We start from the raw sequence: 15,796 nt of genomic DNA, 5'->3' as shown, positions 1-15,796 counted from the left end.
TGCTTCATTCCTATTATTACTACCCTCTCACAGAAGGTGAATTGACATATAGGGCCTGGTACCCTTCAAACAATGCAATCAGTCATGTGTAAGCAGCAAAAACTCCAACCTTACTGTGCCCTCTAATCAAATACTGTTGTTATCAGTGGTGATCCCAGCATGATCGAAATTGATAAAGTATACTTGACCATCATGAAGAATAAAATTATTCGGACTAAGGTCTCCATACAGGATGTGGCAGTCAGCTATAAGCTACAATCTAAGAAAAATCTGACCTCTCCACTTCTGTATCTGTCACTGTGGATACTGCCATATTCATCTGCAAACATGGTCATGTATTTTGCACCTTTTTCCTCTGTTTCTGCACCCTCAGCCTTTGGTGGCCTTGGTGTTCACCAACATCCTAGGTTGGATGTTCCTCATACCAAGTTGCCATGTCCTGCCTGCACCCCTGCCAGCAGGTATGAAAAGAGGTACTCCAGTACTTTTCCTTCCTGAACTAGACTTGAATGGTTCATACTAAATATGACTGATATCTTCTGGGGTGAAATCAGATTGTATGAAAATGGCATTCATGATGGACTGAGCATCTTGGGGTGGAGAAAAAGGCTGGGTAAAGGATGACATAGGTGATGTGTACTGGATTATGGCTGTGTTATGGAAGAGTTGTGGTCTTTTTTCACACAGAACTGTCTGCTATTGCATTAGAAGTGAGCATGGAATTGAGTATGTGTTGAAGGACTGTTGGGTTGATGCAGACTGCTTAGACAATGAAGTCACATTCCTCGAGGCCATCTGTGGTATTCCAAATGTCATTCAACTTGTGACATATAGGATGTCAAGTTTAATGAAGAGATTGACTCTACATTGAATATCCATGCACATATTCATGATCACCTCCAGAAGCCACCTATTGGCAAAATTTATTATCGCATGCTATTGATGCCCTGTGGATTGCCACTGACTACTTTCAAATCCATCCCCGAGCTACTCAATGTTTTTCAAGACATTGTGGTTGATGAGTTCTTGTTTTCTTGCTTACATCAATTCCTTGGTAATCACCAATAATTGCAGCACATGAAACCATGATCAGCAACTGCAATGTTCTACATGGTGACCTCAGCCCCAACAATCTAATTATTCATGAAGGAAATGGGTATTTTATTGACTTTGACATGCTAAGTTCCTCACAAATAACAAGGTGTTAGAGTCACACAGTACTGTGAGTTAAAATCCTGTTTTTGGTGTTCTTGCTTTTGATCTGATGGTTTAAAGGGAACTATCCCATACATGTCTTGCCACCTTCTCAAGCTTATCAAAGATTTTCTATCTTTGACCACAATTGAACACAAAGCTTCAGACGACCTGGAATCACTCTTCTACATCTTCCTCAAATTTACCCTCATATATGAGGGACCTGTGGGCAAGATAATGGACTAGGGAATACATCCTATTGATGCCCCCAGGTGGCATAAAGCTTACATTGCAATGGATGGGACCAGCAGAAGCCTGAAGAAAGAATTCATCACCAATCAGGATCCAAATTACCAACCTGCCCCATACTTCCAAGCCTGCTGCCCTGTCCTTGAAGAATGGTGCAAGACAATTGCAAATGTGATAGCCAAGGACAAGGATGTCTCTCATGGAGAAATTCATGAAATAATCAAACAGGGGATAGAGAACTTACCTTCACATCCTCTCCCAGCTCCATCACTCATCCCTGCCCCCAAAGTACTATCATCTATCATCCCTCAACTAGCTTCATCCTCTGTTGCCCCTCCATTGTTTTCTCCCCCCACTCCTCTACTCATAACCCAGGAGTTTTCTTTTCAACCTTGTCACTCCTTGTGGAAGAACCTACACCTCTTCCCAGAATGTACCCCCTCCTGTAGTTTCTAGCTCAATGCCCCAACAGCCTCCACCTGAGTCTCATTATTCCTCCCAGAAGAAGCAGCCCAAAATGTAACTCATCATTATTTAAGTTTAAGATGCATCAGCTCCAATAAACATTGTGTACAGAGCTTGAGAGAGTTATCATATTTGTTGTATTCATCATCACCTCCATTATCATTATTTTTTACTTTTCAAGATATTTCTGTTGAAATTTAACATACATCAGCTATGGCCCACCTAAGTGTTTGAATTTTCTGCCTTCCTTCACATAAGGTAAACCTCATGTGAAGAAAAATTAGTCATGGAAAGGGAAGGCTCAATTGGGTAACTCAGGTGATGTGATGATACAGTGACTTTCCATTACAATGATAATGTTTGTATGACTGCATGAGATGGGGTGTGCATGAACTGGTGGTAAGTAATGGTAGTACTATCTTGCCTCATGGCTCTCACTCAGATTCAGTCCCTCACCCAGCTCAAACATCATGAATCTGAGGGTTTACATTTACTACAAAAGCATGATTCCCTGTACCTATTCAACAGTAACATTGTGCTTACAGCTCCAACCAAGTCTGGTGGAACAACTGTATTTCAGGTCCACCAATCAATGCTGTCCAACAATTTGCCTATCTTTGCAAATATGTTGAAATCTGCTGCCACAAATGAAATCCAAATGTATGATAGCACTCAACTAGTGCGCCTGACTGAGGATGCTTAGGAGATCAAGTCTTTGTTCAAATTGATATACATATATTCCATTGTAAGTAAGCCATCTCTAGCAAATACAGCTGTTGATTTGTGATGCCTCTCTAAAGCCCTCTGGTACTCTCTCAATACCTGAGTGGACATGTACCTCCAATAGTGCACCATGTTTTGAAACTCTTGAACAAATACAAGATGAGCAAACTTTGCCAAATGGTTGTTTAGCTGTTGAAGACTCAATGGCCAATGTTGCTAGTGCAGTGGGATCAACTTGAAGGTGAAATAGCTGTCATGGCATGGGATCAAGATTGTGACCCTATACCACTTGACCTTGATAGCAGCCTACCAGAACCTGCTCTAGAAATAAAGCTAGGCAGAGAATTCCATGTTCCAAGCATAATGCCCACTGCTTTCTACCACCTATCACATCTCTCTATTGGTCACCTGCTTCATGTCCCAAGAGATGTAGTGCAACAATGTACTGCTGACTGGAACCTTCTCACAGCAGCCAACTTAATTTGCCTAATTATGGGAAAGGAAGGTCTGTTGATGGTGGCCCTTTTAATGTTAATACTGGATTGTTACAATGATGAAACTATGAAGACCTGTAGAGGATGCAGAAGGTTGGAAATGGTGGAGCAAATTCATTGGGAGTGCAAGTGCATGTTGGATGTTCTCTTGACTCTTTATCAGTGCTTAATGATGGAGCCATCACTGTTGTCACCCATGTGTGAAACATGTTCCCGCATCATCAAGAACCAGTTGAGGAAGATGTGCCAAACACTATGGACTATGCTACCTCTTCTGTTTCAGTTGGAAGTTTGACTCAATTTTTTGTAATACAATACCACATTTTGCTCTCCAATATGCTATTGCCTATGTTCAAAAGTCATGGACCAACCACCTTGTCTGAGGTCTGAGGGTAATATGTGGCATTGTGTCTGCTGCAAAATTTCTCTTAGTTCACTTTGAAACTCCACTTATACCACAAATAGTACTTTCAAGTCATTTGTCTGATGGCATGGAACAAAATGACTAGCACACTTTATGTGCATCAGTTCTCAGTTCAATGTCTTCCTGAATGGTTATCAACTTTGGCTTTGGCCTCAATGTCAAGCTGTTGTCTTCAGGATTTGCAGTCTTGGTTAATCAGGCTACCTCAGGCTCTAATCTTTTAAAGGTAAGTATGCATTAAACACATCTTTTGATACTGCAACTCCTTTTACACTAAAGTAATTCCATATATTGGATACTGTTAAGAACTGGTTTGCTCAAAGTGGAAAGAGAGACTGACTCAGAGGGGCTTGGCCTCAGCTCATACGCTGTGCCCCTTACCTGTGTATGTGCCCTCCATTTCAAAGGAAGTCTAATAATGGTCTAATGAAGTCTGGAGGACTTCTAGAGGCTGGCTACTCTGGTGGAGTGCTAGAGGACTTCCGGAGGAGCACATGAAATGTCCGGAGGAGTGCAAGAGAGTTCCAATTACAAGGTAATACTTCTACAAGAAATAGGATGGAAGAGTAGGAGGTCCAGAGGACAAGATGTCTGGAGGTACACAGGACAGGACATGGAGGTATGGAGAACAGGACATGGAGGTATGGAGAACAGGATGTCTGAGGGTTAGGAGGACAGGACATCTGAAGGTTCAGAAGGAATAGGGGCTACATTGGACAGAGTCCAATATAGAAACAAACAGAGGTAGACTACCCTAAGGTAGAGTTGGAAAGACAGGGATTGGACCAAAGTCTGGAGAGAGGGTAAGTGCTAGCAAGGCAAGACTCTAGCCTAGGGAAGCAATCCCTAGACTTGGGACAGAGACATAGGGAACAAATCCAAAGGTCCAGAATTCTGGCCTAGGGAATGCATTCCTAGGCCTTATGGAAAAGGACAAACTCAGATGAACTGAAGTCTAGCAGAAGATTGGACAAGTCTAAGGTGATATTCAGACTGAGGACTCTACTGGAGTTGTACAGGGGTTATATACTAGAGGATATCTGAGAGGATCAGTAAGCAAAGGAGTAAGGCTATGTATGAGCACATGGAAACACATCAGTAAGTCAGATAAAACACAAGTAAATGAACTTAGAGATAAAATTAGTACAAGGATCAATCAGCAAGATGGAAACAGAGATAACCAAGAACTGGAAAGGTGGAGATGCCTAAATGGGGATAGGTGCAGGATCTCAGATGGAGGGTGGGAATAGGTCCAGAGATCTGGGGATTCAGAAGGCAAGGCAGAAACAGGACTGAGATATGTGAGGTGGTCAATGTAGTCTGGAATCTGAGAGGAGGTAAAGTTCAGATGTCTTGCTGGACAGAATGTGCATAGGGTGGACAGGATAGGGGTGTATGGATCAGGTTAGTAGTGAAGATCCAGAGGTCCAGAGCTCAGGGGTAAATCCATAGCAGAGCTAATCCTGCTGAGGTGTGAAGCACATGGTGGAAGGAGATCTAGGAATGAGTTAGATATGGGGTCTGGAAATAGGTCTGGAAAGTGTGGGAATATTATGGGATCTATGTCTGGCATATGGGATATGACAGATACCCTCATAGTGACCTACCAACTAGGCCTAAATTAACATGTCCATGGTAGGTAATAGATGCAACTGCTAGCTTGCATTGGTTCACTTCAAATGGTGTATGCCAGTGGTAGCCTTCCTTGGCAGAGCATGAAGTATTAAGGTCCATACTGCAACCTCAAGCAAATTGAGTAGCTGGCTTTCCAAGCTAGTTGCCATCAGCCATATCGGGTAACTCATCTCATCTACTGTTGGCAGTAGGTCTGGAAAATACTTGAACATCCTATCTTGAAGTGCCTTGGTAGTCCAACAGGTCCAAACCATGGGCCTGATCACATCCATCATTGTGCAGGGTGCATCCATAGTATTAAAATCATGTACATCTTTGATCTAGCAAGTTGTGTCAATTAGAGTTTGGGGAGCCTTATGTACACTTACTTGAGGAAGGCCACATGTAAAGTAATGATTTGGTAGGAGCATCAGGACTCTCTTCTAGCGATGGGATGCAGCATTAGCAAATATTATTTCTTGATATGATTTGCATTGTGCCATGCCATGATAGGGCACATCATCAAGCATCCAACAAAGTCTACAAATCTCCTCACCAGAAACAATATCTTTGAAGAGGCTCAACCCTCTCAGTATGTCACTTTGATGACAGTAGGTGATAGCCCATGTTACCAGTGTTTGATTCACTATCTGGGATATAATGGTAGCAGAAATCTGAATAGCAGTACTAGGTGCAATGCTGCCAGTGCTGCTATTGCCTGAACTGATCCTGTGAGCCTAAGTGACATAGATTAGCCTACTCAGTCATACAGAAATGCATGGCTTGATACTGACATTGTCTGGTGGCTGTAGTGTCTCCTCACAGACATCACAGATTTGGCAACTTGTAATGTCTATGCAGCAGCCATTGTCTTCAAAACTGGGAAATGAGCTTAAAGCCAGGTGCTGACATGCTCTTTTCAGCAGCCACTGTTCAACATTGCCAGCACCCATCAGTTGAGCCTCAGGTTCATCCCCATCCCAAGCTTTTGGGTGAGGCCCTAAATTAAAAAAGATAAAGCTATAACTGGGCCTGTCATCATTGTGCAGCAAAGAAAGTATGTTGGCATAACAGATAAAGTTGGATGGTTTGTGATAGTGGATCACCACCCAGATATCTAGAGTAGTGAGGTTGGGTGGAAGGGCAGTGGAAGAGAAGAGAATATGATGGTCACCACCTGCTGTCCTCCAGCCTTGAAGTATTGCAGCCCTGTGGTCCTAAGCTAGGTGTGCATGGATAACATTCTTGGAGAATAATGTTACCATTCAGTCCACTTCACCTTTGGTTGGGCATATGACCAGAATTAGTTCTGTCCCCATTGTGAGATCATGAAGGCTCCTATTGAGACAAGCTGATAAGGGGTCTTCAAGATTGTTACTCAGAGGGGTCTGGAAAGCAGAGAAACAAATATTCTGAATGTTCATATGACCAGGACAGACCTGCATTGTAAGGGGATTCAGTTTGAAATGTGCTAGGAGGTTCAGGGCTGCTACTAGTGCCATGGTATAAGTCAACAGGATAACAGGCAACCCCAGCCATTGGAGATGCTCACAATTAGCAATTGCACACTGATATTCCTAGGATTGGAAGGCATATCCTGCTTGACTCACAATTATCCTCAAAAGGGAACCCTGTGCACCTTCCAGGAAAGTCCAGAAGCTTGTATTCTCTAGGCTCTGGCAATTGACCAATAAAACACAAGCACCTTGATTATGAAGATCTGGGGACCAGATCACTGCAGAAAGGTCTTTCTTATCAAATTGGGCCTTGAGCTCCTGAATGCACTCTGATTCTGGTAATATAATAACTGATGTGAGACTAGCTTCCTTGGGGCAGATTGCAGGAAGTAGGTAGAAAAAACTCCTGTCCTCTCTCAAACCTAGCATAATGATGGTATGGACCTTCCTTCCTATGAGAATCTCCATCACTTCTGCCTGATCATAAGATTGAAATGTTGCCTGGGGACCCATGAGAGCCCAGAGGTCCCTGAATCTGTTGGGACTAATTGAAACCATCTTCTCTTTGGCAACTCTGGCTGTAGGTAAATTGTCATTGAGTGATATATTTGAGGAGGGTTTGAGAAGGGAGAGCAAATGACCATGCCATTAGCAATGGCACAATGGATGAACAGGAGCATGGAAATGCTAAGATAGGGCAAGATGACACAGGCCAAAGAGCCAAAGTCAACCTGCTGGGTGTTGATTCCAGAGGATAAAAGGTGAGGGGGAGATACACAGCCTTGTGAGGGAGTGGCTGGAGTGGCTGGAGAAAAGAGAAGGGCATGCTGAGTGCAGCTAAGAGCTACAAACTTTTGCAGGTGCTCACTTGAGGTGATCAACCATATAACCTCTTGCAACCTTTCCCTAGTACCTGCTCTACTCATTAATGTATTATTCTAGGTCCAAATCAGCTATAAGATGCTTGCAGTTTTTTCACATGATGATAATGAGAAGATGATGGATATTGGTAAGGCCCATGGAATGACCCAGTTCACCCTCAGAGACTGGTCTACTGGTATGGGCAACAAGGATATCAGAAAAATTATCTGAGTCCCATGACCCATACAGCCTGTTAAACAGGTGGTTTTCATATCCAACAGAGAACTGAAAGTGTTTCCCATTCAGGTTGAGGTAGAAAGCAAGCATGGCTAAAGTCTTTAAGACAAAGATCAGCTACAGTTTGGACATGTAAAAATTTGACCAGAACTTTTGAGACAAACATGAGATTAACTGGGCAGCTTCTGGAAGCATGCTTTGCAAAATGACCTGCTCCTTTTCCTGGTTTGTCTGAGTCTTGTTATAATGTAACATAAAATTCAAATGGCCAGAAAACTAGTAGACATTCCTAGGGTGAAGGTTGGTGTTTTGCCAGGACATGATAGCAAGCTCAGTGCCCCAAGCAGGTTGTCCAGAGCCCAGATGATATAGAAGAAAAAGCTTCTGAAGGCAGTCCTTGCATTCTCTTATCCAACATCTGACTTGGCCCTGGCTCCATACCATGCCACTAGAGTTGCACAACATGACAAAATGCTCCAAGAACATTGATGTCATTTCTTTCATTAGTGCTGATCCATGCTTCCAAAACTGGTTCCTTCTGTCTGATAGAAATGAGTAGCCTAGTTCAAGATTGCTTAAATCATCATAAATGTGCTCCTGGCTAATACTCAGTAAAGCAGCCCCCAACAGTACAACTTCATACAGCTGAACCTTTGTCTCCTCCATGAGGATGCAATAAAGGTGTACAAAGTTGGTGATGAGAATAAGTTGTCCATCAAAACTAAGAGCAGAGCCTTCAAGATCTGCCCACATCATTCAGGGAAGCAGAGATGTGTTGGCAGTGACAAACAAGAGAAAATGTCCTATCTCCAGCAGGTTGCCAAAAAGATTCATATAATCCTTCCAAAGCCACCTGTGTACTTTTTCAATCAATCTGTTCATCAACTTGAGTCAGTCATCTGTCAAAGCCAAGAGAAGGGTAACACATACACCTGTGGGTTGCTCTCTACAATGAGAGCAGGAGCATTTTTGAACAACAGACAGATTTGATAGAAAGCCCCAGCTCTCAAACACCATCTCAGCTTGCTCAGAAACAGGTTTATGTGAATAGGATCCAGTATTTGACCTGACAGCTTGATGCAGCTGAAGACAAGGAAGAGCCTGCCTAGACATTCCAGGAGCATCACTAGTGGATACTGTGTCACAAGTAGCACCATGACTAGGTCATGGGCAGCAGAATAAGTGGCCTGGTCTTCATTCATGTCAGCAAGAAGCTGCTTGTTACAGCTCTATATCTTGATTGCCAAAGCTACCTTTTGAGCCATGGAATTGCTGGCATGATTGAGCTGACTAGCCCTCACTCAAGATACAAATGCAATCAACTTTGCAAATGTTTGCATGTAGCACTGGACCATTTGCTATTGCAATGGTGCTTTGAAGGGTCAGTTATTGAGATCATGGCTGGGTTATGGAACTGTCAGCCAGAGATGAATGAATAGATGAATAAATGCACAGGGATTTTGTGGTGTTGACCACCTGGAGTATCCAAGTCTTGTGCAGTGCATTCTCATCAGTTAGCAGCCTGATTATCTCACCAAAATAACACTGAAAACACAGCAAGATCCTGCACAACTCATTTTCATCTCTCTTAGACATCTTTATCCAGTTGATGATATCAGAAGGTGACTCACCCTTAATCACATCTGACTGGTAATACTTGGCCAAAAAGGAGTTCAGGTGAGCCCTGTCCATAGGCTGTCCTAAGCATCCCTTGTGCAAAATGCAGTGCTGCTCATAGAATTATTCTACCTGACCAAGTAAGTCTTGAGATCCTGATGGAGCAGTATTAAGTGCAAGGGGTGAGTGAGAAATGATCACCAGGTACTTTCTTTGCATGCTGGCATAGAGAGCCTATACAACACAGCTCTTCCAATTGTTACAGGTGCAATACTCCCTGTCATGAGCTTGGATGCACTGCTTTAAGATGGTGGCAAAGCAGCAGCCCTGAAATGTGCACATAAATCCATCTTGATAGGGAATCCTGGGAACAATGGGGCTGGCATTGTCCCAGTTCTCAAAGCTGTCCAACTCATAAAGTTTGTAGGCCTCCAGGGCTGAGATCTGTTTGGCTGTAAGCATAGGCACATTGTAATGCTTCTGTCAGTGAGCAAAGAGGCACTTTGTGGCAATATCAATCTCACAAATTATGCATATAAGCAAGCCAAGGGATTTATATATGATGCAGGCAGTCATGTTTAGAAACACTGATGTGAAAATGGATGAGTGACTGTAGGGAATAGCAAACATGCCCCTGCTATCAGCAGGCTGTAGGCCAAAAACTTGAATGTCAACTGTGTCTGTGTCAAGAGTTAGCCTAGTATCTTGAATGCATGAAGAAATATAAATAATGCTGACCCAGAACAGTCTTTGGCCATGCTGGTATTGGCTTAACCTTAGGATTAATCTTTATGAATTGAGATGGAGGTGGTGCAGTGATCTCAATGCTATTATCTTCAGTTGAACTCTGCACCCTGTGATGTGTAAGGACAGGCATTGATAGCTGCCAATGTGAGGGCCTCACACCCTGATCATATGAGTCCTGACTGTCTGGATGATACTGGGTAACTGGGATGGCAGGAGGAGAGGACTCAGGAAAGGTGAGCTGGGTATACATATTTTCTAGTGGTGATGACAGATCCATCTTGTAGTTTTCATTTGCAGGTACCAACAAGGAGTCATCAATGTTGTCCTCTTCATACATCCTGTCTTCAGCATCTTTGTCTTTGTCTCTGTCTTTGTCTTTGTCCTCACTCTCATCTTGAATTGAAGAAGTAGAAGCAGCCTGAATCTGAAAGTCAGATCACCCACACTCCAGACTGTCATGTGCCATCTACCTGTGTTTCAACCCACTTGGCTACCAAAGTCTTGTGCACTGGACCCTTCACTCTCAACCTATGATTATGCATCTTTTTGTACATTGCATATGTTTTGAAACATGCTGGGTGCTAGAAAGTGCCATTGTCCTGGTGGGCAACAATGACAGGTACTCCAGGATGCTCAATGAATTTGAAGCTGCAGTGCAATGAATGGAATTGCACATGATGCTCTTCCAAGTCATGGACATCTATGCAGCAGATGCTGCAATAATCATTGCTCACTGGCATCTTCTGCAAGTAGATTACTTGTGAAGAAGAAAATGAAGAGGTTCATACCTTGAAGGTTGAATGCAAGACTGGAGCCTCTTCAGTGACAAACTCCATATTATATGGATCACCTGACCTACATAATATCCTATATAAGATGGGCCAGTGGACTATGGGCTGATGTTAATGGGTGGGCCCATCTATGCTAATGTTATAAATATCCTCAATGATGGCAGATGGACCAGAAGAAATATTATTACTGATGGAGATGGGTGGGCCTATCTGGGCAATATGTAGAGTGCTGGGCTGAAGAGATATGTATGGCAGGTATTATTATATAGACAGGTGGGCTGAGGTGGGGGTATACAGGGCTGATGGGGCGGTGAAATATGTATCATATAGATGGGTGGGCCCAGATACATATCATTTAGATGTATGGGCCAAGGTATTGGTATAATATCCCTATATGAGTGCATATACCTACCATTGACCATGGAAACCCAAAACCTGAAAGCCTGAATACCCCATGTCTGACATTCACCAAGTACCAAAACCCAAAACTCAAACATCAAAATTCAAAACTCTTCACTATGCCAAGTACTGAATGCCAACACCTGAAGTTGCATGTTGGGTGGGTCCAGGTAGTTGTTATCATATACACATGTGGGCCCAGGTAAACAGTGCAATAAACATAACTGGGCTGAGATAGTTGGATAACATAGGAATCAGTGTGCTGATGTAGGCACCAGAGAATTGAGCACATGGAGTACATACCCACTATATGAGTGCATATACCTACCATTGACCACCAAAGCCCAAAGCCCGAAAACCTGAATAGACCATGTCTGACATTCACCACTCACCAAGTATCAAAGCCCAAAAGCCTGAAAACTGAAACCCAGTGTGCAACACATCTATTTTTCATTCACCATAAATCACCAAGTCTTGAAACCTGAACACCTGAAACCTGAACACCTGAACACCCAAAACTCCAAACTTGAATCTCACAAAAATGTATATAACATGTAAAATTTTTATTCCATTACACAAATCACTGAGTGTCAAGTGCCAAAACCCAAAACCCAAGGCCCAAGGCCTGAAACCCAAAACTTGAGACTTGAAATCTGAGATGTGAAAACCAAAAACCAAAAACCAAAAACCAGACACCAAATCTTGAAAAGATGTATATAACATGAAATTATTTTATTCCATTACACAAATCACTGGGTGTGGAGTGCCAAAACCCAAGGCCCGAAACCCAAAGCCTGAAACTAAAGACTTGACACCCAAAATTTGAAAACCAAAAACCAAACACCAAATCTCAAAGAAATGTATATAACATGAATTTCTTTGATTTCATTGCACAATTCACTGAGTGTCAAGTGCTGAAACCTGAAACCTGAGGCCTGAACCCTGAAACTCAAGACTTGACACCTGAAATTTGAAAACCAAAAACCAAAAACTGAGAACCAAAAACCAAACACCAAATCTTGAAAAAATGTATATCACATGAAATTTTTTTATTTCATTACACAATTCACTGAGTGTCGAGTGCTGAAGCCTGAAACCCAAAACCCAGTACTACTGACTTCTGAGTGTTGGGACTCAGGACTCAGTAGTCAATATAGGCAAATGATGATGAAATAATGAAAGTTGTTATTATGCTTAACTTTCTTAACAAAGGTTGTTGTCCAAGTCAAGGTGAGTGTCTTGGTAGTCTTTCCTTGTCAATTGGTTATCATTTGACCAAGATATAAGCTAAAGAAATCCAAAACATCAGCAGTAATGAAAAAATGAAAATCATTATTATGCTTAACTTCCTTAATGAAGGTTGTAGTCCAAGTCTATGTGAGTGTATTGGTGGTCCTACTGAGTGTCAGTACTTAAGACTTGGGAATCAGTAATTGGTACCTGGGAGTCAGTAGTTGGGAACTTGGTACTCAGTTCTGATGCTTGGTACCTGGGAATCAGTAGTCAGGTACTCCAGCCAACAGTCCTGAGTCCTGAGTACCAACACTTGGTATTCAGTGGTCAGGTTTGGAACTTGGGTTTCAGGTCTTGATAGTGGGTTCTCAGGACTTGGGACTCAGTACTCAGGATTCAGCAGTCAAGACTTGGTAGTTGATATTGGTAAATCACTCTCCCTCAGGGATAATGAAAACAATGACAGTTGTGGTCTAAGTCTAGGTGAGTGTATTGGCAGTCTTTTCTTGTCCATTGGGTATCATTTGACCAAGATATATGCTAAAGAAATTTGAAACATCGGGGATAATGAAAAAAATGAAAGTTGTAGTCTGAGTCAAGGTGAACATATTGGTAGGTGATATTAGCACTTGGAGCTTGAATACTGACTACCAACTATTGAGTGTTAGGACTCAGTACTTAAATGGTTATAGCATGTATCCATAAAAATACAAAGATGTTCCTATGTGTTTATTTCTAGTGAATAGACTTTGAAATTATATCCCCATCATCTATTCAGCAATAGAAACAATATATCAGGAGCTCAGGACCATAGGGTAATCCTTTATTGTATAATGTACCTCCCCCTCTCCTGGTGGTTCACTCCCTGGGTATTTTTTCCCTGCAGGACCAGACCGTAAGGACAGTAGGGAGTCTATTCCTGAGCATATTTGGAGTAGATATATCATATAGCTAGCCCAGGACACACATGATCCTTCTCTAGGAACAAAGCATAGACAATTGCACTTTTGACATTTTTTACAATTTTCAGTATCTTGCCCTTGCATCCATGATCTAATCTTTTAATATATAACAAGCATAGCTTATATTCTTGCTTCTTATGACCAAGATCAGCTCACAATAGGCTGGAGTTGTGAGCTAGTGTGTATGCTTGCCATTTCTACTGATAAGGGGCCATACCTTCAAGACATTGAATCTTAATAATCAGAAACCTGGAGTATATTGAAAATACAGTGGCTCAAAAAAGTGTCCCAATGTTTGTGAATTTTCATGTAATTGCTTGATTGTGAGTCAGGGTGTGGGAATATGACTATGCTGTAGGGAGATGTCAGAAAGCTCTGCTTCTTTGTGTTATCTTTGTCTACTATAGTGTGGGAATCTGATACTATTGTGTGAATATATGGACATTTTAATCTGGTGCCTCATTGGGACACTTTTTTGACTTTGAATTTGACCAATACAATCTCTATAATTACAGTACTTGGTCTTTTCTCCTGATGCTCTAATCACTTCTTCCACTCTTATAAATACACTGTCTATTAATTCCTGTCATTACTCATTACTGATCTTCCCCTACTGTGCTGCAGCTCCCTCCAATGGCTGAAATAGCCTCTATTCTCATTCTTGGCCCCTCTCATCTATCTACCCAGCAAACTTCTACTTAAACTGGTCTGAGTAGGGATACCATTGCTAGGGCTATCAGCAATGCCATTCCAGACAAGACAAATATCAAACTATATTGTCCTTTTGAGCTCACACCATATAGCAAAAAATCTCTAGTTCATCATATTTCACTGGGCAGGCTGCTAATGTGATCAAATCATCAAATTCATTTATTCTATCATCCACACCACTGTCTCCACTCAAATAGTGAGGAATTCTTTCAAGGTAGCCAAGCTTAAAGTTATAACTAAGAAGATAAGCTTCTCATATCTTCAGCCTATAGAGGGAGGAGACCAGCCTTTACTGTAAAGCACCAGTATTGGACTTTGAGGACTGAAATAGAACTAACTGGTCAAATGGGACAAAAGTCAATAGGATGGGGTCAGATGACCAGGAATATGTATTGAAAAATGCAGAACTACTAGGACACAGAGAAGTCAAGGAAACACTCAAGTTTGGAGGAGAAAACTTTGTGATATAGGAGTGTATGAGATGGAATAGAGTAGGAATTTTCTGTGAGGTGGAGAGGAGGATAAATGTAGAGTAGTGCATCTCAATTTTGGAGAAGTGTCTGCATAGAAGCATGCAGGAATCAGAAACTGATGAAGAAGACACTATCTTCTAATAGAATAATAATCTCAAGCATACTGCCAGTTGGCTACCAAATGGTTTGAAAACTATAATATTACTATTCTATCATGGCCAGCACAGCCCTCAGACCTCAACCCTATTGAACAGCCCTGGAAATTGCTCAGTAGATTACTTGGAGTGTGTCAAGATCCTCTATAGGGGCTATTTCAGCCATTGGAGGGAGCTGCAGCACAGTAGGGGAAGATCAGTAATGAGTAATGACAGGAATTAATAGACAGTGTATTTATAAGAGTGGAAGAAGTGATTAGAGCATCAGGAGAAAAGACCAAGTACTGTAATTATAGAGATTGTATTGGTCAAATTCAAAGTCAAAAAAGTGTCCCAATGAGGCACCAGATTAAAATGTCCATATATTCACACAATAGTATCAGATTCCCACACTATAGTAGACAAAGATAACACAAAGAAGCAGAGCTTTCTGACATCTCCCTACAGCATAGTCATATTCCCACACCCTGACTCACAATCAAGCAATTACATGAAAATTCACAAACATTGGGACACTTTTTTGAGCCACTGTATTTTCAATATACTCCAGGTTTCTGATTATTAAGATTCAATGTCTTGAAGGTATGGCCCCTTATCAGTAGAAATGGCAAGCATACACACTAGCTCACAACTCCAGCCTATTGTGAGCTGATCTTGGTCATAAGAAGCAAGAATATAAGCTATGCTTGTTATATATTAAAAGATTAGATCATGGATGCAAGGGCAAGATACTGAAAATTGTAAAAAATGTCAAAAGTGCAATTGTCTATGCTTTGTTCCTAGAGAAGGATCATGTGTGTCCTGGGCTAGCTATATGATATATCTACTCCAAATATGCTCAGGAATAGACTCCCTACTGTCCTTACGGTCTGGTCCTGCAGGGAAAAAATACCCAGGGAGTGAACCACCAGGAGAGGGGGAGGTACATTATACAATAAAGGATTACCCTATGGTCCTGAGCTCCTGATATATTGTTTCTATTGCTGAATA

At 41.9% G+C, this 15,796-nt stretch overlaps 3 protein-coding genes across 3 annotated transcripts; 1 reads left to right on the top strand and 2 right to left on the bottom strand.

Annotated features, from left to right (window-relative positions):
- Positions 1 to 2,823: 2,823 nt before the first annotated feature.
- Positions 2,824 to 3,420, top strand: BJ212DRAFT_1282743 (uncharacterized protein; the record flags this gene model as incomplete). Its single annotated transcript, XM_041331700.1, has 1 exon — positions 2,824 to 3,420. A coding segment is annotated over one exon (597 nt), but the record flags the coding sequence as incomplete, so codon positions are not given.
- Positions 3,421 to 5,606: 2,186 nt separating this feature from the next.
- BJ212DRAFT_1303712 (uncharacterized protein) lies at positions 5,607 to 7,808 on the bottom strand (the record flags this gene model as incomplete). The annotated part of the gene is made up of 9 exons (XM_041333464.1): positions 5,607 to 5,900; positions 5,958 to 6,016; positions 6,074 to 6,163; positions 6,443 to 6,551; positions 6,603 to 6,655; positions 6,716 to 6,740; positions 6,774 to 7,198; positions 7,489 to 7,538; positions 7,600 to 7,808. The coding sequence occupies 9 exons, from the start codon at positions 7,806 to 7,808 to the stop codon at positions 5,607 to 5,609; spliced, it is 1,314 nt and encodes a 437-aa protein (XP_041187704.1).
- Positions 7,809 to 9,569: 1,761 nt separating this feature from the next.
- Positions 9,570 to 10,636, bottom strand: BJ212DRAFT_1303711 (uncharacterized protein; the record flags this gene model as incomplete). Its single annotated transcript, XM_041333463.1, has 3 exons — positions 9,570 to 9,787; positions 10,074 to 10,506; positions 10,553 to 10,636. The coding sequence occupies 3 exons, from the start codon at positions 10,634 to 10,636 to the stop codon at positions 9,570 to 9,572; spliced, it is 735 nt and encodes a 244-aa protein (XP_041187703.1).
- Positions 10,637 to 15,796: the final 5,160 nt, after the last annotated feature.

The sequence above is a fragment of the Suillus subaureus genome (genome assembly GCF_016647635.1).
Source record: "Suillus subaureus strain MN1 chromosome Unknown BJ212scaffold_47, whole genome shotgun sequence".
Classification (NCBI taxonomy): Eukaryota; Fungi; Basidiomycota; class Agaricomycetes; order Boletales; family Suillaceae; genus Suillus; species Suillus subaureus.
Note: the sequence above shows the minus strand (reverse complement) of the source record. Positions and strands in the feature narration are given on the sequence as shown.